This window comes from Carassius gibelio, chromosome A5 (assembly GCF_023724105.1).
Source record: "Carassius gibelio isolate Cgi1373 ecotype wild population from Czech Republic chromosome A5, carGib1.2-hapl.c, whole genome shotgun sequence".
Classification (NCBI taxonomy): domain Eukaryota; kingdom Metazoa; phylum Chordata; class Actinopteri; order Cypriniformes; family Cyprinidae; genus Carassius; species Carassius gibelio.
In genome coordinates, this window is record NC_068375.1 from 20,362,275 (window position 1) to 20,378,845 (window position 16,571).

The 16,571-nt window shown below is 35.0% G+C and overlaps 1 protein-coding gene across 3 annotated transcripts in view; it reads right to left on the reverse strand.

The window, feature by feature from the left end:
* LOC128000293 (drebrin-like protein A) overlaps positions 1-16,195 on the reverse strand; it is a 39,005-nt gene extending 22,810 nt beyond the window's left edge. For all 3 annotated transcript variants that reach the window (XM_052592254.1, XM_052592255.1, XM_052592253.1), the window contains exon 1: positions 15,886-16,195. In XM_052592254.1, coding sequence (XP_052448214.1) covers positions 15,886-15,971 — 86 coding nt within the window. In that variant the 5' untranslated portion in view covers positions 15,972-16,195. The remainder of the gene's footprint in view (positions 1-15,885) is intronic.
* Between the last annotated feature and the right edge of the window lie 376 nt (positions 16,196-16,571).

Consider the following 16,571-nt stretch of genomic DNA (forward strand, 5'->3'; position numbering starts at 1 on the left):
ATAAATAAAAAATAATTTATTTATTCTGAATGAATTCATATAATTTAATATATTGCCATTTACAGAGAAAAGAAAAAACAGGCAAAAGGCACTGGCAAAAATCTGTGTTTATCGGGATTACTTAAACAATGAATGACCTTCACCAGAAATAGAAGAGTGTTTAAGGCGTTTACATGACCTCACATGCTGACTGGCAAAGAATACTCAGTGTAAGATTGTGCATGCAAATGTGTTACTCTAATATTATGGCCAATGCGTAATATTAGTTTTCAACAACCTGTGAGGTGGAAAGCAACAATCAACCATTGGTCCAAAGATTTTACACACTAGTCGTTGCGGTCAGGCTTTTAGCCATGGAAAATCTAATTGTTCTGCAATTAAGACAAAACTGTAACTAACAAACAAAACTGGTCAGCAAAAACTTGACATATTCACAGTTGTGAGTCAACAGGTGTGTCAAGGTTTCTGCTTCCAACTAGCATGATGAAGCCTGAACAAACACAGAAACAGGAACAATACGTCTAGTGTTTCAGCATTGATTAAAGCTTCATTTACTCAAGTAACTATAGTGTGTAACATGAACCCAACTGCGTAACCCCAGTCTACAAACGGGAACTGTAGTAGCCTTTCATAGGTAACCTTATATGTTGTGATATAAATAGCTATCCACTTGAAGACAAGCTAGGTAACCCTGACTCATACATCCAGCCTCTTTAAGTGAGACAGGAAGGTTTGCATGCTATTCTTCTCTTAAATAGGTTCTATTATTTCTATACAACTTTATCTGTGCAGGAAGTCCATTTGAGATGACAGATCTTTTCAACAAGGCATCATGGCCAAAAAGGTTACTACGCCTCTTATCAGAATCAACTGACTTCCTATTGACTATTCCTATCCTACTGACTTCCTATTTTCCATCAACAATGCTGTTATTACCCTTTAAAGGAAATCTACTGCTGACCTCCAAAATCTTAAACTCTGTAAACTTTCCAAGCTTGTTTTATTTATTGTGGGGCAGCTGTGATCCTAATATATTAGTCACAATTGGATGGGGGATGGCCATAATCATTTATGTAATGACAACTGAGTTTGAGCTGAAAAAAAAAAACAACAACTATCATTATATATAATGTTTAATTATTTCAAATGGTTTTCTTAGACAATTACACTGGAACCCTTTCTATCCGCCCATTCTGTCTTTCTCTCGTTCTCAGATGAGGACTTTGGGCTCAAGGCCACCAGCTCTAGCAAAACATCTTGAACATCAAGCATTACAAACATTTACATTTGTGCATTTGGCAGATGCTTTGATTACATTGCCTTCCCGGTATACTGTTTATCTGTCCATGCATTCCCTGCATGACCTTGCATGTTTTAAATATCAATGTATCACAAATATGTAGCTTTCTTCAACACTTCTCTGATAAATGTGTGACCTTTGGTTGTAAAATCACTAACCGGACAGGGTGAGTTAAGCCACTGGCCAAAACACTCCTTTGGGACAACACTGGCATTTCCTGTGTCATCTGTCCCACAAAGCTACTGGAACACAGACACTTGCTCATTTACACACAGTCTAGTATCCCTCACACAATCAGCAATGAATAAACAATAAAATTACTACCGTATCGTTATAAGTGAATCACATATGTGAAGTTTAAACAACTTTACATTCAAAATTACATTCTGTGACACAAAAACAGTAGAATTTGTAAAATAATAGTGGGTTTGCTCCTCCACCATGATGCACTCTGTGAGAAATGCTGCAAGACCTCTCAGCCAATCAGATGTGACAACCAGAAGTAACTGTTGTATAACAGTGAGATAATATAAATATTCAAGGCAGCATTTAATTCCTAATCGTCCAAAATACCATTCAAAAAATGTTTTTGTGTTTTTTAAATAAGTCTCTTATGCTTACCAATTTAAAATACAGTAAAAAGAGTAATTAAGTAATATTATTACAATTTAAAATAACCGTTTTCTATCCTGTGATGACTCCAGTCTTCATTGTCACGTGACCCTTCAGAATTCATTCAGATATGCTGATTTGGTGGTCAAGAAACATTTTTTTATTACTATCAATGCTGAAAGCAGTTGTGCTTCTTAACGTCTTTGTGAAAAGCATATTATGTTTTTTTCAGGATTTGTAAATGAATAGATAGTAGATGATAATAAATAGAACAGCATTTATTTGAAATTCATCTGCAGCATCATAAAAGTCTTCACTGTCACTTTTGATGAATTTATTACTTGTAATAATGACTTGTAAATAAGTTAATAATTACTTGTAAAAAAAGTTGGTCAACCACTTTTTAAAGGATCTTCCTTTCTTTTAGTAGAACAATGTCTCTTTCTGTAGAAATGTATCAGTAAAAATGATCAAGTTTTCTGTTTTCTCAACCTACTACTGTACGCTTCTTTGAGTTGTCTCATACCTTTCCCACCATTACTTTTCCAGTTTCCCTGATTCATTAGTTACTCATGTCACAGAAGAACTACACCCACATTAAAAAAAGGAAAAGTATGAAAGACACAAAAGCAGCATCAAATCTTAATATTAACATCAGTAAAAACTGTGAGGGATGAAATTTGACTTGCATGAGATTTTCAGTGCAGCTCTAATGATGTCACAATACTATATTATCAGGACCATAATGCCCTTCTTCCCCAATAGATATGGAAAAAAACGATTTAATTGCAGGCAGTTCACAGTTCAGTTGGCACCCAAACAATAAATGAGACCTGGGTTTATTTACTTACTGTATGCAGCAGCTGTTGAAACCATTTAAAAATGAAATAAAAATTCTGTGTTTGATGTTAGAATAGCGTTTCATAGTCTCATTATTTAAGCTAACATTATTTAATGCCCACCACAAAGGCTTGAATTAAAATACCAGCTTTATTGGAATTGTAACTACTGTGAAGTCCTGCAATGGAGAGGTGCCAATTCTAGGATACACTGTAAAAAATTTTGCCGTTAAATAACAGTAATTTTCTGGCAGCAGGGGCGCCAGTAAAGTACTGTTAATTTACAGCTCTTAACCATTAATTTACCACTCTTATTTTTTAACAGTATTTTACCGTAAATTCTACCATGGAAATTAACTCCACTCCCACTGCTTCAAACAGTTCGAGTTTTTAAACTAGCATTCCTACGATGTTAGTACTATGAACTTATTTCATTTGAGTCCACTGAGAAGGAATATTTCTTAATATAACGATGCAAACACTTAATGTGCAGTAATAAAGTAACTAAATACATGACTTTTACTCAAATAACTGCAGCTCATTGTCAGCTGTATTACACATGTATGTGCTGAAGTACTTAACACAGAGATCATCACTGTATCAGCGACTCCACATTTACTGTGTTTATATAAAGCAGCAGAAGATCCGAATTTGTGGCTCATCATTGACTGAAGCACAGGCTCTACTCTCCAGCACAATGGTGAACAACGAAACTACACAACTAACAGATCTCTCTTGTGCAAACACACATTAATACAGTCAAGTTCAGTATTTACTCTCATTATCAGTGTATGACTTTGCCTATTTTTTTTTCTATGGATGTTCACAAATATTTTAGTTAAATTAACTTTTTTTTCATTTGGTAAATCTGACGTTTAAATTTTACAGTATATTACTGTTTTTCCTTGACTTAACGGCAACAAACTGTAGAAAAACACTTTTTTTGCTGGCAACCATTAATTTACGGCAAGAAACAGTAGAAAAACAGTTATTTACTGGCAGCAGGGGTGCCAGTAAATAACTGTTTTTCTACAGTTTGTTTCCTGTAAATTAATTACAGTTTATTACTGTTAAATTATGTTTCATTCTGTTTTTTCTTCATCTTAAATCTTTAACCCTTTAAACCCCACAAGAAAATCCTCAGTTTTAAATGAACACTTATAATGTGTGCACACTACAGAGTGTTAGAGTAACACCGAATCAGTGAAGTTAATGAGATAATTCGGTGATTAATTGATGATTGAGCATTAGTGATAAACACCTGCAGAATCACTGAAGCAAAGAGAAACACAAGAACTACAAATGACTTCAGCCACAGCCTTAGATGAAATCAACTGAATAAAAGAATACATCAAATCTCTCAAGATCTGATTAAACAACTACTAAAACAGCTTCACCAGATTCACATTACTAACCAGACTGACTTTATTTATGTCAGATGTCTACAGAAGAACTTATGGAGAGTTAAATAGGTTTAGGTGTTTTTTTCACTACCATGATGGAGATCAGTGTTTACTTTAGTTGGGCTCTTGAACGTGACTTTTCAACAACTAAGGTTTTTTTTTTTTTTTTCATGCTGTAACAATGCGCCTTTGGAACCTGTTATAGCAAAACAAAAGTACACAGAAGAAAAAAAATCTGATATTGTTGTTTATAGATTGACAAGAACAAATACTATTATTTCTGATCTAATCCCGTATCTCTTCTCTTATTGAATATTGATATTACAGCATGAGAAGGAACACTGCTGAGCCATAAGTTATGAAAGACTGTTAAGAAAATGTCACTCATAATAAATAAAAAAAAAAACCTTTGCTGAAATTTAGACAGAAATATCAAGAATCAGCGTATGAATCACAACAATGGTGACAATCCACAAAATAAATGAACAGATCAGTTCTGAACATCACAACACATGCTACTAAAACTTAAAACAAATGCAAAATTATAAGCACATAAGAATTCAAGAAAATAAGTGAACAATTCAGGGGCATAATTTATTCATGCCGCAATGCATGCTGGGAATCATGGATGAGTTTTATCCTGTGCTGGTACCCAGCATGCATTGCATCATGAACCTTTTGATTGTCACCATTGTTGAGATTCATATGCTGATTGTTGATTTCTCTCTTTGAGTGTTGTGGGGACTGCTGCCCGAAATACTTTTTAACTAAAACTAGTCGTTAAATCCATAAATACTGGTTATCACACTACTTTTCAATCTTACAAAATTGAAGTGTCATTCACTCAAATATTTCAACACCAAATTAATATTTGATTATTATAGCAATACTTTAAGTCTAGTAGATCATGCCTGTTAGAAACAACCATAATCACTTGACTATCAAAATTAATACTGCTGTAACAGATGCATCATAAAGATACAAATACAGCAATAAAACAAAATGTAAAGTGCAAAAGTCAATGATCAGGAGCCAAACTAAAGCAAACACTGATCTCCACAATGGTTATGTCAAACGAAATAGTAACATTATCATCTAAATCTCTTTAATTCTCAATAAGATCTTTTGATCTCTGTTCTCTGATCTGACAGAAATAAAGTCAGTCTGGTTAGTAATGTGTGAAGTTGGTGAAACTGTTTGTTGATCGTTTAAATCTTTAGTTGATTTCATCTAAGGCTGTGGCTGAAGTCAGTTGTATTTCATGTGTTTGTCTTGTTATGTTTTTTTCTTCTTCAGTGATTCTACTCATTAACAGCAGCTGTTGATCATTGTCTGAATTCACTCATTAGTTTTCATTCTCTCTGTCAGGTGGACTATATTAGTAAACTCATGTAGGGAATAGTGAATGAGGGAGTAGGGTGTGATTTGAAACACAGACGCTGATGTCGACTTTGAACGTTGTTAATTTACGATATATAGCAGCAGGCTACTTCTCGAAAACGATGAATATTACCCAGAATGCACTGTTTTAATGAAAAACAGTATTTTACTGTCGAAATTTGGCCGTTTTTTTACAGCGATTTTTAACAGTGTACCCAGTCATCGGTGTCTCGGCTCAAAAAACACCACTTTGTGGTCTACAACAGACAATGTTGTAATGTTTGAAGATTAAGCTCTGTCTTTTTTATTTCACCTTTAGCATGATCTCAAATAATACAAAACCAATTCCCAAAAAGTTGGGAAACTGTACAAATTGTGAGTAAAAAAGGAATGGAATAATTTACAAATCCCATAAACTTATATTTTATTCACAATAGAATATAGATAACATATCAAATGTTGAAAGTGAGACATTTTTAAATGTCATGCCAAATATTGGCTTATTTTGGTTTTCATGAGAGCTATACATTCCAAAAAAGTTGGGACATGTACTATAGCAATAAGAGGCCGGAAAAGTTAAATGTACATATAAGTAACAGCTGGAGGACCAATTTGCAACTTATTAGGTCAATTGGCAACATGATTGGGTATAAAAAGAGCCTCTCAGAGTGGCAGTGTCTCTCAGAAGTCAAGATGGGCAGAGGATCACCAATTCCCCCAATGCTGCGGGGAAAAATAGTGGAGCAATATCAGAAAGGAATTTCTCAGAGAAAAATTGCAAAGAGTTTGAAGTTATCATCATCTACAGTGCATAATATCCTCCAAAGATTCAGAGAATCTGGAACAATCTCTGTGTGTAAGGGTCAAGGCCGGAACACCATACTAGATTTCTGTGATCTTCGGGCCATTAGACGGCTCTGCATCACATATAAGAATGCTACTGTAATGGAAATCACAACATGGGATCAGGAATACTTCTAGAAAACATTGTCGTTGAACACAATCCACTGTGCCATTCGCTGTTGCCGGCTATAACTCTATAGGTCAAAAAAGAAGTCATATCTAAACATGATCCAGAAGCATAGGCATTTTCTCTGGGCCAAGGCTCTTTAAAATGGACTGTGGCAAAGTAGAAAACTGTTCTGAGGTCAGACGAATCAAGATTTGAAGTACTTTTTGGAAAACTGTGACGCCATGTCATCCGGACTAAAGAGGAAAAAGACAACCCAGTTTGTTATCAACCCTCAGTTCAGAAGCCTTCATCTCTGACGGTATGGGGTTGAATGAGTGTGTGTGGCATGGGCAGCTTACACATCTGGAAAGGCACTATCAATGCTGAAAGATATATCCAAGTTCTAGAACAACATTTGCTCCTATCCAGACGTCATCTCTTTCAGGGAAGACCTTGCATTTTCCAACATGACAATGCCAGACCCCATACTGCATCAACTACAACATCATGGCTGCGTAGAAGAAGGATCCGGGTACTGAAATGGCCAGCCTGCAGTCCAGATCTTTCACCCATAGAAAACATTTGGTGCGTCATAGAGGAAGATGCGACAAAGAAGACCTAAAACAGTTGAGCAACTAGAAGCCTGTATGAGACAAGAATGGGACAACATTCCTATTAATAAACTTGAGTAACTTGTCTCCTCAGTCCCCAGACGTTTATAAAAAGAAGAGGGGATGCCACACAGTGGTAAACATGGCTTTTTTGAGAAACTTTTTTGAGATGTGTTGATGCCATGAAAATCAACTTATTTTTCACTTAAAATGATACATTTTCTCAGTTTATACATTTGATATTTCATCTATGTTGTATTCTGAATAAAATATAGAATTTTGAAACTTCCACATCATTGCATTCTGTTTTTATTCACAATTTGCACAGTGTCCCAACTTTTTTGGAATGGGGTTTGTACACTAAGACTGGCAAAACCTCATGCTCTCTCAGGTTATGCAAGGTTGACGGGTGAGATAACATCATCTTACGCTGGATCTATGGCCATTCTCATTACTTTGTGGGAGTCTTAGATATGCAGGCTGTTTGTTGATTTACTCTTCCCTGTGCAAGTTTCCAATCTGAGGTGATTAAAGGCCTCAGCAGAGCCAAACTTGTGTTGTGTAAACCCAAAACACCACAAACTTTCCCATTTTCACCTCGTATTATGCCACCAGCAAAAGAGGAATGTTTATCCTTTATCAATGTCTTAATTTTTTCAACACAAAAAGAAAAACCAATATAATATATTAGACTCGAATAAAGCCACACTGAAAGGCACAAATGTGTCCCAACTGGTATTGGGTACTTGTTGCAAATGGACTCCTTTTTTGAGCTAGTCAAAGTCAGAACTTCAAAGTGGTTAAGAGGAAACCTGCAACAGCGTGAGGTCCACTTACAATAGGTTGAGCATAGATTTTCACAGGCTTAGTTGTTAAATGCACACATGGTAGTTTGAGCTGCAAACAACAGGTATTAGGTACAGTATTATCCTTAGGTTTGAGGCTATTGTGAGTCATTAGGGGGCATGATAAAGACCTCCTTGTAAACATACACCTCAGACTGCACCATATCATCCACCCCCTTGGAGTGGATATAATTTGGGACACAAACTGAAAGCCGCATTGAAGAATGTAAATATTTCAGTGTTTCCATAATAGAACATCAGCATCAACTGTTTTAAAGACTGATAATGATCAAATAAAATGTTTCTTGAGCACCAAATCATCATATTATAGAATGTTTTCTGAAGGATCATGTGACACTGAAGTCTGTAAAAATGAAATGACTGATGAAAATTCAACTTTGCAAGTAGAAAATATATGTTTTAAATAAATAAAATCATTTTAAATTGAAATAATATGTCAAAATATTACTGTTTTACTGTAATAAATGCAAATAAATGCATTTTTGGCGAGCGATGATATTTCTTTCAAAAACATTTTTTAAAACTTCTGAACCGTAATGTTTGACAGGTATACTGTCTGATTTTTTTTTTTTTTACCTTCTCTATTGGATTAGGATAGGGATGAAAAGCGAGAACATCATAAATATTTGAAATGATATCGTGCCCTCAGACAAGCCCAGAACCTTATCTCTTCAGCCAAAGCAAATGCATTTAACATGATGTAGGAAAAATAAATGGAAAAATCTTTCAACTAGACAAGATTGGCCAAAACTACATGAAAGCACAATGAAAAGAGGCATTTGTGCCATGTTCATTTGCCAAATTTTTTGCCAAGCACAGAACTCACAGTTGAGGATGGAAAGGCTTGCACATGATTCTATTATTGATCTTTTAAGTTCAAGAAAGTACAAAAAAAAAAAAAAAAAAATCTCAACTGGAAGTCATTTCAGAGTCATTGAAAGGAAACAGATATCTGGAGAATTGTGAGAGTACACAGATATCCAACTGCAACAAATGCTAATTTTACTGGAAAAGCCTCACAACTCCGCCAACGACCACAAGCCATCTGTGTGGGACTACAACCCAACATACTGTAACAAACAGCATTGTTTGAGGCTTTTGACCTATCCTTGCAGCACAGAGGAACTCCATTAGCATTTCCCCATTTCCCAACAGTAGAGAAACCACCTACACAAGGGCCAGGCATTTCCCAAGAAACAATACATCTTGTCTCCTTGTGTGTGTGTGTGTGTGCATGTATGTATGTATGTATGTATATGACAAATAATTAATCCAATTAATCGATCCCACATTTGGATGAAAATGACCTTCAAAATATATCTTAAAGCCATTATTACAGCCTATGTTAATTAAACGATACGCTATACATGAAACTTAAACTGCCAGTAGGTGTCAGTAAATGTCTTAATGAATAAGTCATTAATTTATTCATTCATTCATTCATTCCATTAGTTCAAATAGCAGTGAGTTGTCCTGCATTTTGTCCTTCTCTAATCAAGAAGGTGTGTTTCTGTTCTTGGGTATTACCCCTAAAGTAACAAAAAAAATTAATTAAATGCTTTTTGATTTTATTTGGAAAAACAAGCACTATTATTTGAGAAAATAAGTCTTATGTATGTCAAAAGATCATGGTGGTTTAGAGGTACTGAATTATGATGCTTTAAACAATGTCTTTAAAAACTGACTTATTTTTACTACCTGTCTAATTATTTAATTGAAAAAAATCCCAGTTAAGCTTGCAAGATTTCATAAACAAGCTCTCATGGCATGGATACTAGCTCATAAGCATAATTTCTTACCTACGAGATACTAAATCTGGAACAACAATGACAATTTATACAAAATTTTATAATTTTTTTTTTGCACAGTGGTTTAAAAATGACATTAGTTAGTCAGCTTATTAAACAATGATGGTGTTTTTATTCAAATGTATAGAATTTTTTTACAGATTTAAAATACCAGCTAAACCTAAGTTCCCAAAAAAGCATTCAAATGATTTAAATCTTGCAGATTGTTTTATTATTATTATTATTATTATTACTGGTCTTATGAAGTATTCTAATTTGTTGAGATAGTGAATTGGGTGGGGTTTTGTTAAATGTGAGCCAAAATCATCAAAATTAAAAGAACCTAGGACTTAAACTACTTCAGTCTGTGTGCATTGAACTTTTTTAATACAAAAGTTTCTCAATTTGAGTTGAATTTCTGAAATAAATGAACTTTTCCACAACATTCTAATTTACTGAGATGCACCTGTATATAAGAAATATACTTAATAACATTGTTAATCCTGCTCAGTTTTTCTGGTCTTCTTTGTTTGGTGAATTGAATTGGCATAAAGCATGGCAAACAGTGGATAACTTAGACATTAATAACCAAGAAAAAGAAGTCTCTTTTAAAATAATGCATAGAATTTACCCAGCAAAACGTGCTTGAATGTTTTGAGCTAGATGTTGGGTAGATTCCACAAACCAAAACAAACACCGACATTCTGGGGCCGGAACGCACATTTTCAAAGGAGAATAACTGACTGTAGCATTGTTTTTCAGATAAACAAGCATGTTAACTTAGCATGTTTCTTAAATATCTGCAAAGATATTATGGTATTTTTATGCTTTAGTTAATTCAAAATCTCACATACAGTACCTTTAAATATTCTGGAGTGATATGGAACATTTAAATAAGAAGAAATTGAACATTGCTTTACAGCTGAGTTATTCTAACATATTGATATACTTATAATTATCATGATATTGATAAAGATAAAGCATATATTATATAATTATTAATATACGTGAATGTTTCATATATTTTTTTACTAGAAATAGTTTGACTCCAGGCTTTATTGAGAAACACAAAGTGATATGACATTACTTCAGGCCCGATACATACTTGTGAACAAAACATCCATTCAGACTATTTCCTAAGATGTTTATTCAGCATCTCTGCATAATTGGTACATTCAAGGTGGTAGTTTAAGGATTAGGAAACAGTTACAAAACATATCGGCGCAAACCAAGGTCATTAATATGAGGAACATCAACACATCCACCAGCCTTAAACTTTCCATAGGACTTTTGAAGCAATGTTTATAATCAAATCAATGAAGCACTTACCTGGGACAAAGTCAACACTAAAATAACTCTTCATTTACTGCTCAATAGCTTAATTACCAGTCTGACACTATAAAACCTTCCTGTGGTAAGCCAACCACCATAAAGCTAAATAGCCCCAATAAGATGCTGCAATAAAAGTACTCAGATAAACCATCCACATTGATTTTCATTTTGTGTTTAAGGGTGGTTGAGATTACATACATTTTCAACTGACTGAAATACATTGTATGTATGGCTTATATTGTCATGTTTAATGGCAAACTATTTGGACAACCTTATGATGAAATTAACTTTTCTGAAACTTGTACAGACGGACGCTGGAACATTAAATCTTTGTTGCTTGTGAATAAAACCATACAAGCATAATATCTGATTTCAGTTGTCAGATAGACCTAGGTAAATAAAACATAATATGGTGTGACAATAAACCAAAAGGTGATGCAGATCGAAGTCACATTAAAGTGTGCAGATGGCATACAATAAATATAGAAAGATAAAGAAACTCTTTTGATAACTAAGCTGTCAAACAATCATTACTTTATTAATTCATCAATTCCTTATATACATATAAGGCTTTTCTGTCCAGATACTTCTACACATGCACTTTTAACCACTTTTACAGCAATGTTCATTCTCAAAATTCAAGATCTTTCTTTCACAGTACTATAAACATTTCAAGTGCACAGAGAACAGGAAAGCACTGGAAAGTAATAACACTGGCCAAGCAAGAAGTTAAGAAGTTCTCCAGAAAAATGGCAAATGTAAACACTCAAAACTATCAATGAACTCAGAATATTGCTATGCAGTTGGATCTTTTTCATTCAGATTTTGGTAGATATTCTTACATCCGCGATACTTTGCTTCTGTTTAGTGTTTCTTTACACAAATGCGTGGCGAACCAATAGTCCCATGCAGAGAATTTTAGGTACACATTTTTGTACCGGTACACCCCTAATGTTTATTCAAAGGTATCAACTAATTTAAGCAATGTAAGGATGCCATTTTCATAAGTTGTTTTTATTCTGGTGGTACTGCACTGAAAAAAAAAATGGTGTAGGATTTCCTTTGAAACAATTTAATTTGAAACAGTTGAAACTAGTATATTTCAAAAGAAATCGCTAAAAACAAACTTTAAAGTATTTGTTTAATATTTCAATACAATAATACAATAATTTATATTTTATTGTAAAACAAACACAATAATGTGTTTAAAAACGAAAAAGTTTTTAAAGTGTGTGAGGAAAACTCCTTTGACAATTTTGATAATTATATTAATGTCATATAAATTTGTTGCATGTATTTCCTACTTTCCTAATTTTTGTGCATGTCAATTATTTTTATATCACTTCAACAAAACTATCAGGAGAGGTCCATTAAGGTTACCATACCAAATAGTCTTGTTGTGGTGATAACTCACCATGCTCAGCAGATGTTTTATTAGTGGTAAGGTAACATGAGAACATGCATCTTGAGGTCCTTAAATCATGCATAAACTTGTGCTCCAACAGCATGGAGATGTAAAGACCTGAGCCACACTGAACCTGAGCACTGTTCCTTCATTACATGCAGGTGAGTTCATTAAAAAAACATCACTTCATACCATAAAAAGACACATGTCCATCATGCAACATATAAGTTGCTGCATCTTTACTCTGTGAAAAGGACAGTGGCTGAATTTCTCTTTGTCAAAAGAAGTCTCCTTCAAGATTCAAATGTCACAAATGTGGCTTCTCATCAAACCTCCTACAATGCTCACTGGAAAGAATTCTGCCACGCCTTCACAGTTTTCCAGTCCATTCACATCCCTCACAAGTTGTATTTGCCTGCCTAAGGCTTAGGATAACACATTCAAACCAAGTGCAACAAATCCCTGCCAATATAAGAACAATATGTTATGGCTTAAAACCAAAACAATAAGTTATGAAATGTATACCTCTTACAAAACTAGATAATCACATTGTCTTTTAACTCATAGCATTTCTGTACTGTAGGACACTTCTACAAATTATGAGAAATATCAATAATAAAAGCATCTTTCACAGAATCAAGGATACTGCATTAGTTTGGAATAAATTGCCCGAATATGACTCATGTGTGATTTTGGGAGCTCTGCACACCCATCCACAGCAAACACAGCAGTTGCTAAACACTATAAGAAATAAAGGACCCATTGATAACATTTACTTCTGAAGAACTACTAAGAGGCACGTGAAAAGCCTGCCATGTTTAACTCTGACCTAAAAGACTGATGAACCAAGCATGAACAGTCATTCAGGGTTCGACACTGTTATTTGAAAATAACTTTATTTTTAATTTCAATAAGCAAAGGTTTGTAAATAACCAAAACCGCATATCCTGTAAAAAAAAAATGCCAGCAGCAGAAGCTGTTTCTCATTTTAGTGTGCTCAAAGTGCATCTGAACAGCTCTATAAGTCAATGAAGCCAGTTGTTCAGAGCACAAAAGTACAGAGATAAGAGATAACTGCTGTGAAGAAATGTGAGTTTCCTCTTTTGCTGGAAATTGACAGGTCTTTTGTCAGTTCTTACATTCAGCATCTGCTTATAGGCCATTTAAAGTGACCTGACATGCCAAAATGACAGGGTGAAATATAAAGTGGAAAATCACTGTTCTGGCTGTCAATAGACAGAACCAGGCAATTCATGAATGGGCCTGACAAAGCATCAGTGACTGTTTCTGTGAACGTCTCCATGATGATGAAGCATGTGGAAAAACAGAATGGGTGCTGCCTGGATCATTTTGGAAGCCACTGACAGGCGCATACGGGAATTAGCCTGAGCCTGCAGAAATACAGGAGAGACAATGACACTGCTGATATGATGAAGGTGAACTGCCAAGATCTGACAGAGGAAAGACACTGGAGGACTTTTGAGCCGTCAGATCAGGGGTTGTTAAAGTTTGAACAAATGTATATCCAAGCTGATACATGCAGATTATAATGAAACACCCGTAATTACTGTCACCAGTTTGCAATGTGTTCAATCAGTACATTAGAAGCCAACAAAAGATGACATCATATAGTTGAGTAAGCGGCGAGTGGGAACAGGCTATTAACTCTAAATGAATAAGTGCATGTATTCGGTTTCAGAAAAAGGTGTCTCTAATCATGTGGGTGTCCACTTGAGTGCAAACCACCCTGTAAACTCCCTGCATGGGCCTGAAACTGAGGCAGAATATAACTTCATGACATCATGGTACAAAGTAACAAATGAAAGGGGCTGGTTGGTCTCCTTACATCATTCAACCCAAAATGCACACACACACACACACACACACACACACACACACATAGAATGAGGAACCAGGAAAAAAAAACCTTTGAATCATTTTATAGGCCAATAAATGCGTCCATTTTCTAGAACGCTGTGCCAGCAGATTTTCTTATTAGGCATCCAAAAACCAGCTGCTGGGAACACTATTTTTTTCATTAGGTTATTATAGCCTATACTTTTTTTTTTTTTTTACCTTAAAACAAAATGCAGAATAACCCATAAATGTAGAAACGTGAAATGTAGAGAACTACAGGTGGCGCTATAGAGCAAGAAAATATATATACTTATACCCTCATTTATTTCTCCCAAGGTATTTTTCAAAAAAAAAAAAAAAAAAAAAAAAAAAAACTACTTTTGCAATCTAGTCCTAGTTTTTTTTTTTTTCTTTGCCATATTTTGCATATGCAGTCTGCAGTGTCATGGTTAAGAGTCATATTTCCATGTTAAACTTATTATGTTAAACTTAAAATAACAAAGAATGTAGATCACAGCATATTTTACTAACACTGTTGTTGAACTAAAATTAATTTTAAAGAACTTGCAACAGTCTATGAAGAAACTTGAGGAGACCTAAGAAATTTGGTTGGCGTTATAAAAATGATAAACTAAAATGACTCTATGATATTTTGATACGAATTAAATATTAAATGCCATGTATGTGACCAACAGTGCGATTAACAAAGTCTACTTCAGTACAGAAGTCTGAAAAAGCATGCAAAGTTCCGTCCCGTTTGAACAAAAGGAGGCGCTATAACAGTATATATATATTTAAAAAAAAAACATGCAGACGCATGCGGCTTTATTACAACACCAACATATAGACAATAATACATCAGAACTGATGTATTATTGTCTATATGTTGGTGTGAGCATATATTGGTCAAATTAAACAGTAATTGTGTTTTCACCGTAATACGTGATTGTAGCTAAAATAGCCTATCGCAATTGAGCTGATTTGCATACAGGTAAAAAATAAGGGAGAAACACCAAGGAGAAGTGTTAAAATAAAGCACTTCCGCAGAAACGAAACCAGCGACTATTCTCATCATAAGTTTCCCCTTAAATGTGTGTAAAAAAAAAAATCTGTGCCCTATTCTTCAGCAATGGGGGATAGGACTGAGGGAAGTGGCCTAGTATTTTTCTTCATCACAAAAAGTACTCTGTACACAAACTAGGCTACTTCAAGCGTAATAGAAGAATAATAAACTGCCTTGCAGTGCAGTGATGAACAACTCTCTTACCACAGTGCACAACTTTTTTCCAACGGTAGGCTAAAATATATAAATTCAGACAACATTAAAAAGCAACTGCGCAATATAATTTCCAAAGCATCGGTGAACGTCTTCGGTTGCGTCTCAAAACCAATTCAGCTCCCTACCTAGACAACATTCAGATTTGTTGCCTATATGATCATTTAGAATTTAACTAGCGCCCGTGATGCTCAAAATGCAATCTAGTAAGGCAGCTCGCTTTTGAGAAATATTTGAGACACAACAAAAGTAACGTTTACTGTACCAGTTTGTGGATGCTCGCGGGTTGAGGATGTCTTCTTTAGCGGTCAGCAGAGAGAGGCTGTACGCGTCCAAGTTAATCGCTCTCATCCTGATGCTGGAGAGTTTCTCTGTACTCCACAAGACCAGCGCACTTCAACACACCCTTTGTGTTCCTAGTAAACAAGCAGGTCCGTTATCCAAAGGTGCATTCAGGGACGTAAGTTTTGCAGGCGATGTTTAACCTGTTTATGTGAATAGCAGTTGGAGCTGGAGATGGAGGCGAACACTGCTTAAGTGCTGCATCAGTACTGCTGCTGCTGGAAAACTTCATGAAGAGGAATCTCTCCAAAAGCTCCACCTCCTGCTCTGAGTCAGAAGAAAAAACAACGCTGCTGTTGCACAATTTCAGTTTATCTCGGTTGCTGCTAACATGAATTACAGACCGTGGTATGGTGAGGTGACAAAAAACAATTTGGAGGCCATGTAATTGAATCTAGTTTTTATATTCTAGATTGTTTGGACACGAGGACGCATTTGAAACGGGTTTATGGGCAGTCTTGTTGAGTTTGGTTATGAGATGTCCAGATGCCATTGCAATTTTTATGCAATCTTTGATGTTAGTGCATACTATTTGTTTTAGGTTTTTAAACTTTTTAAGGTCATCCTTTACTTTTTTGTATAAAGACCCATGTATACTGTTTATAAATA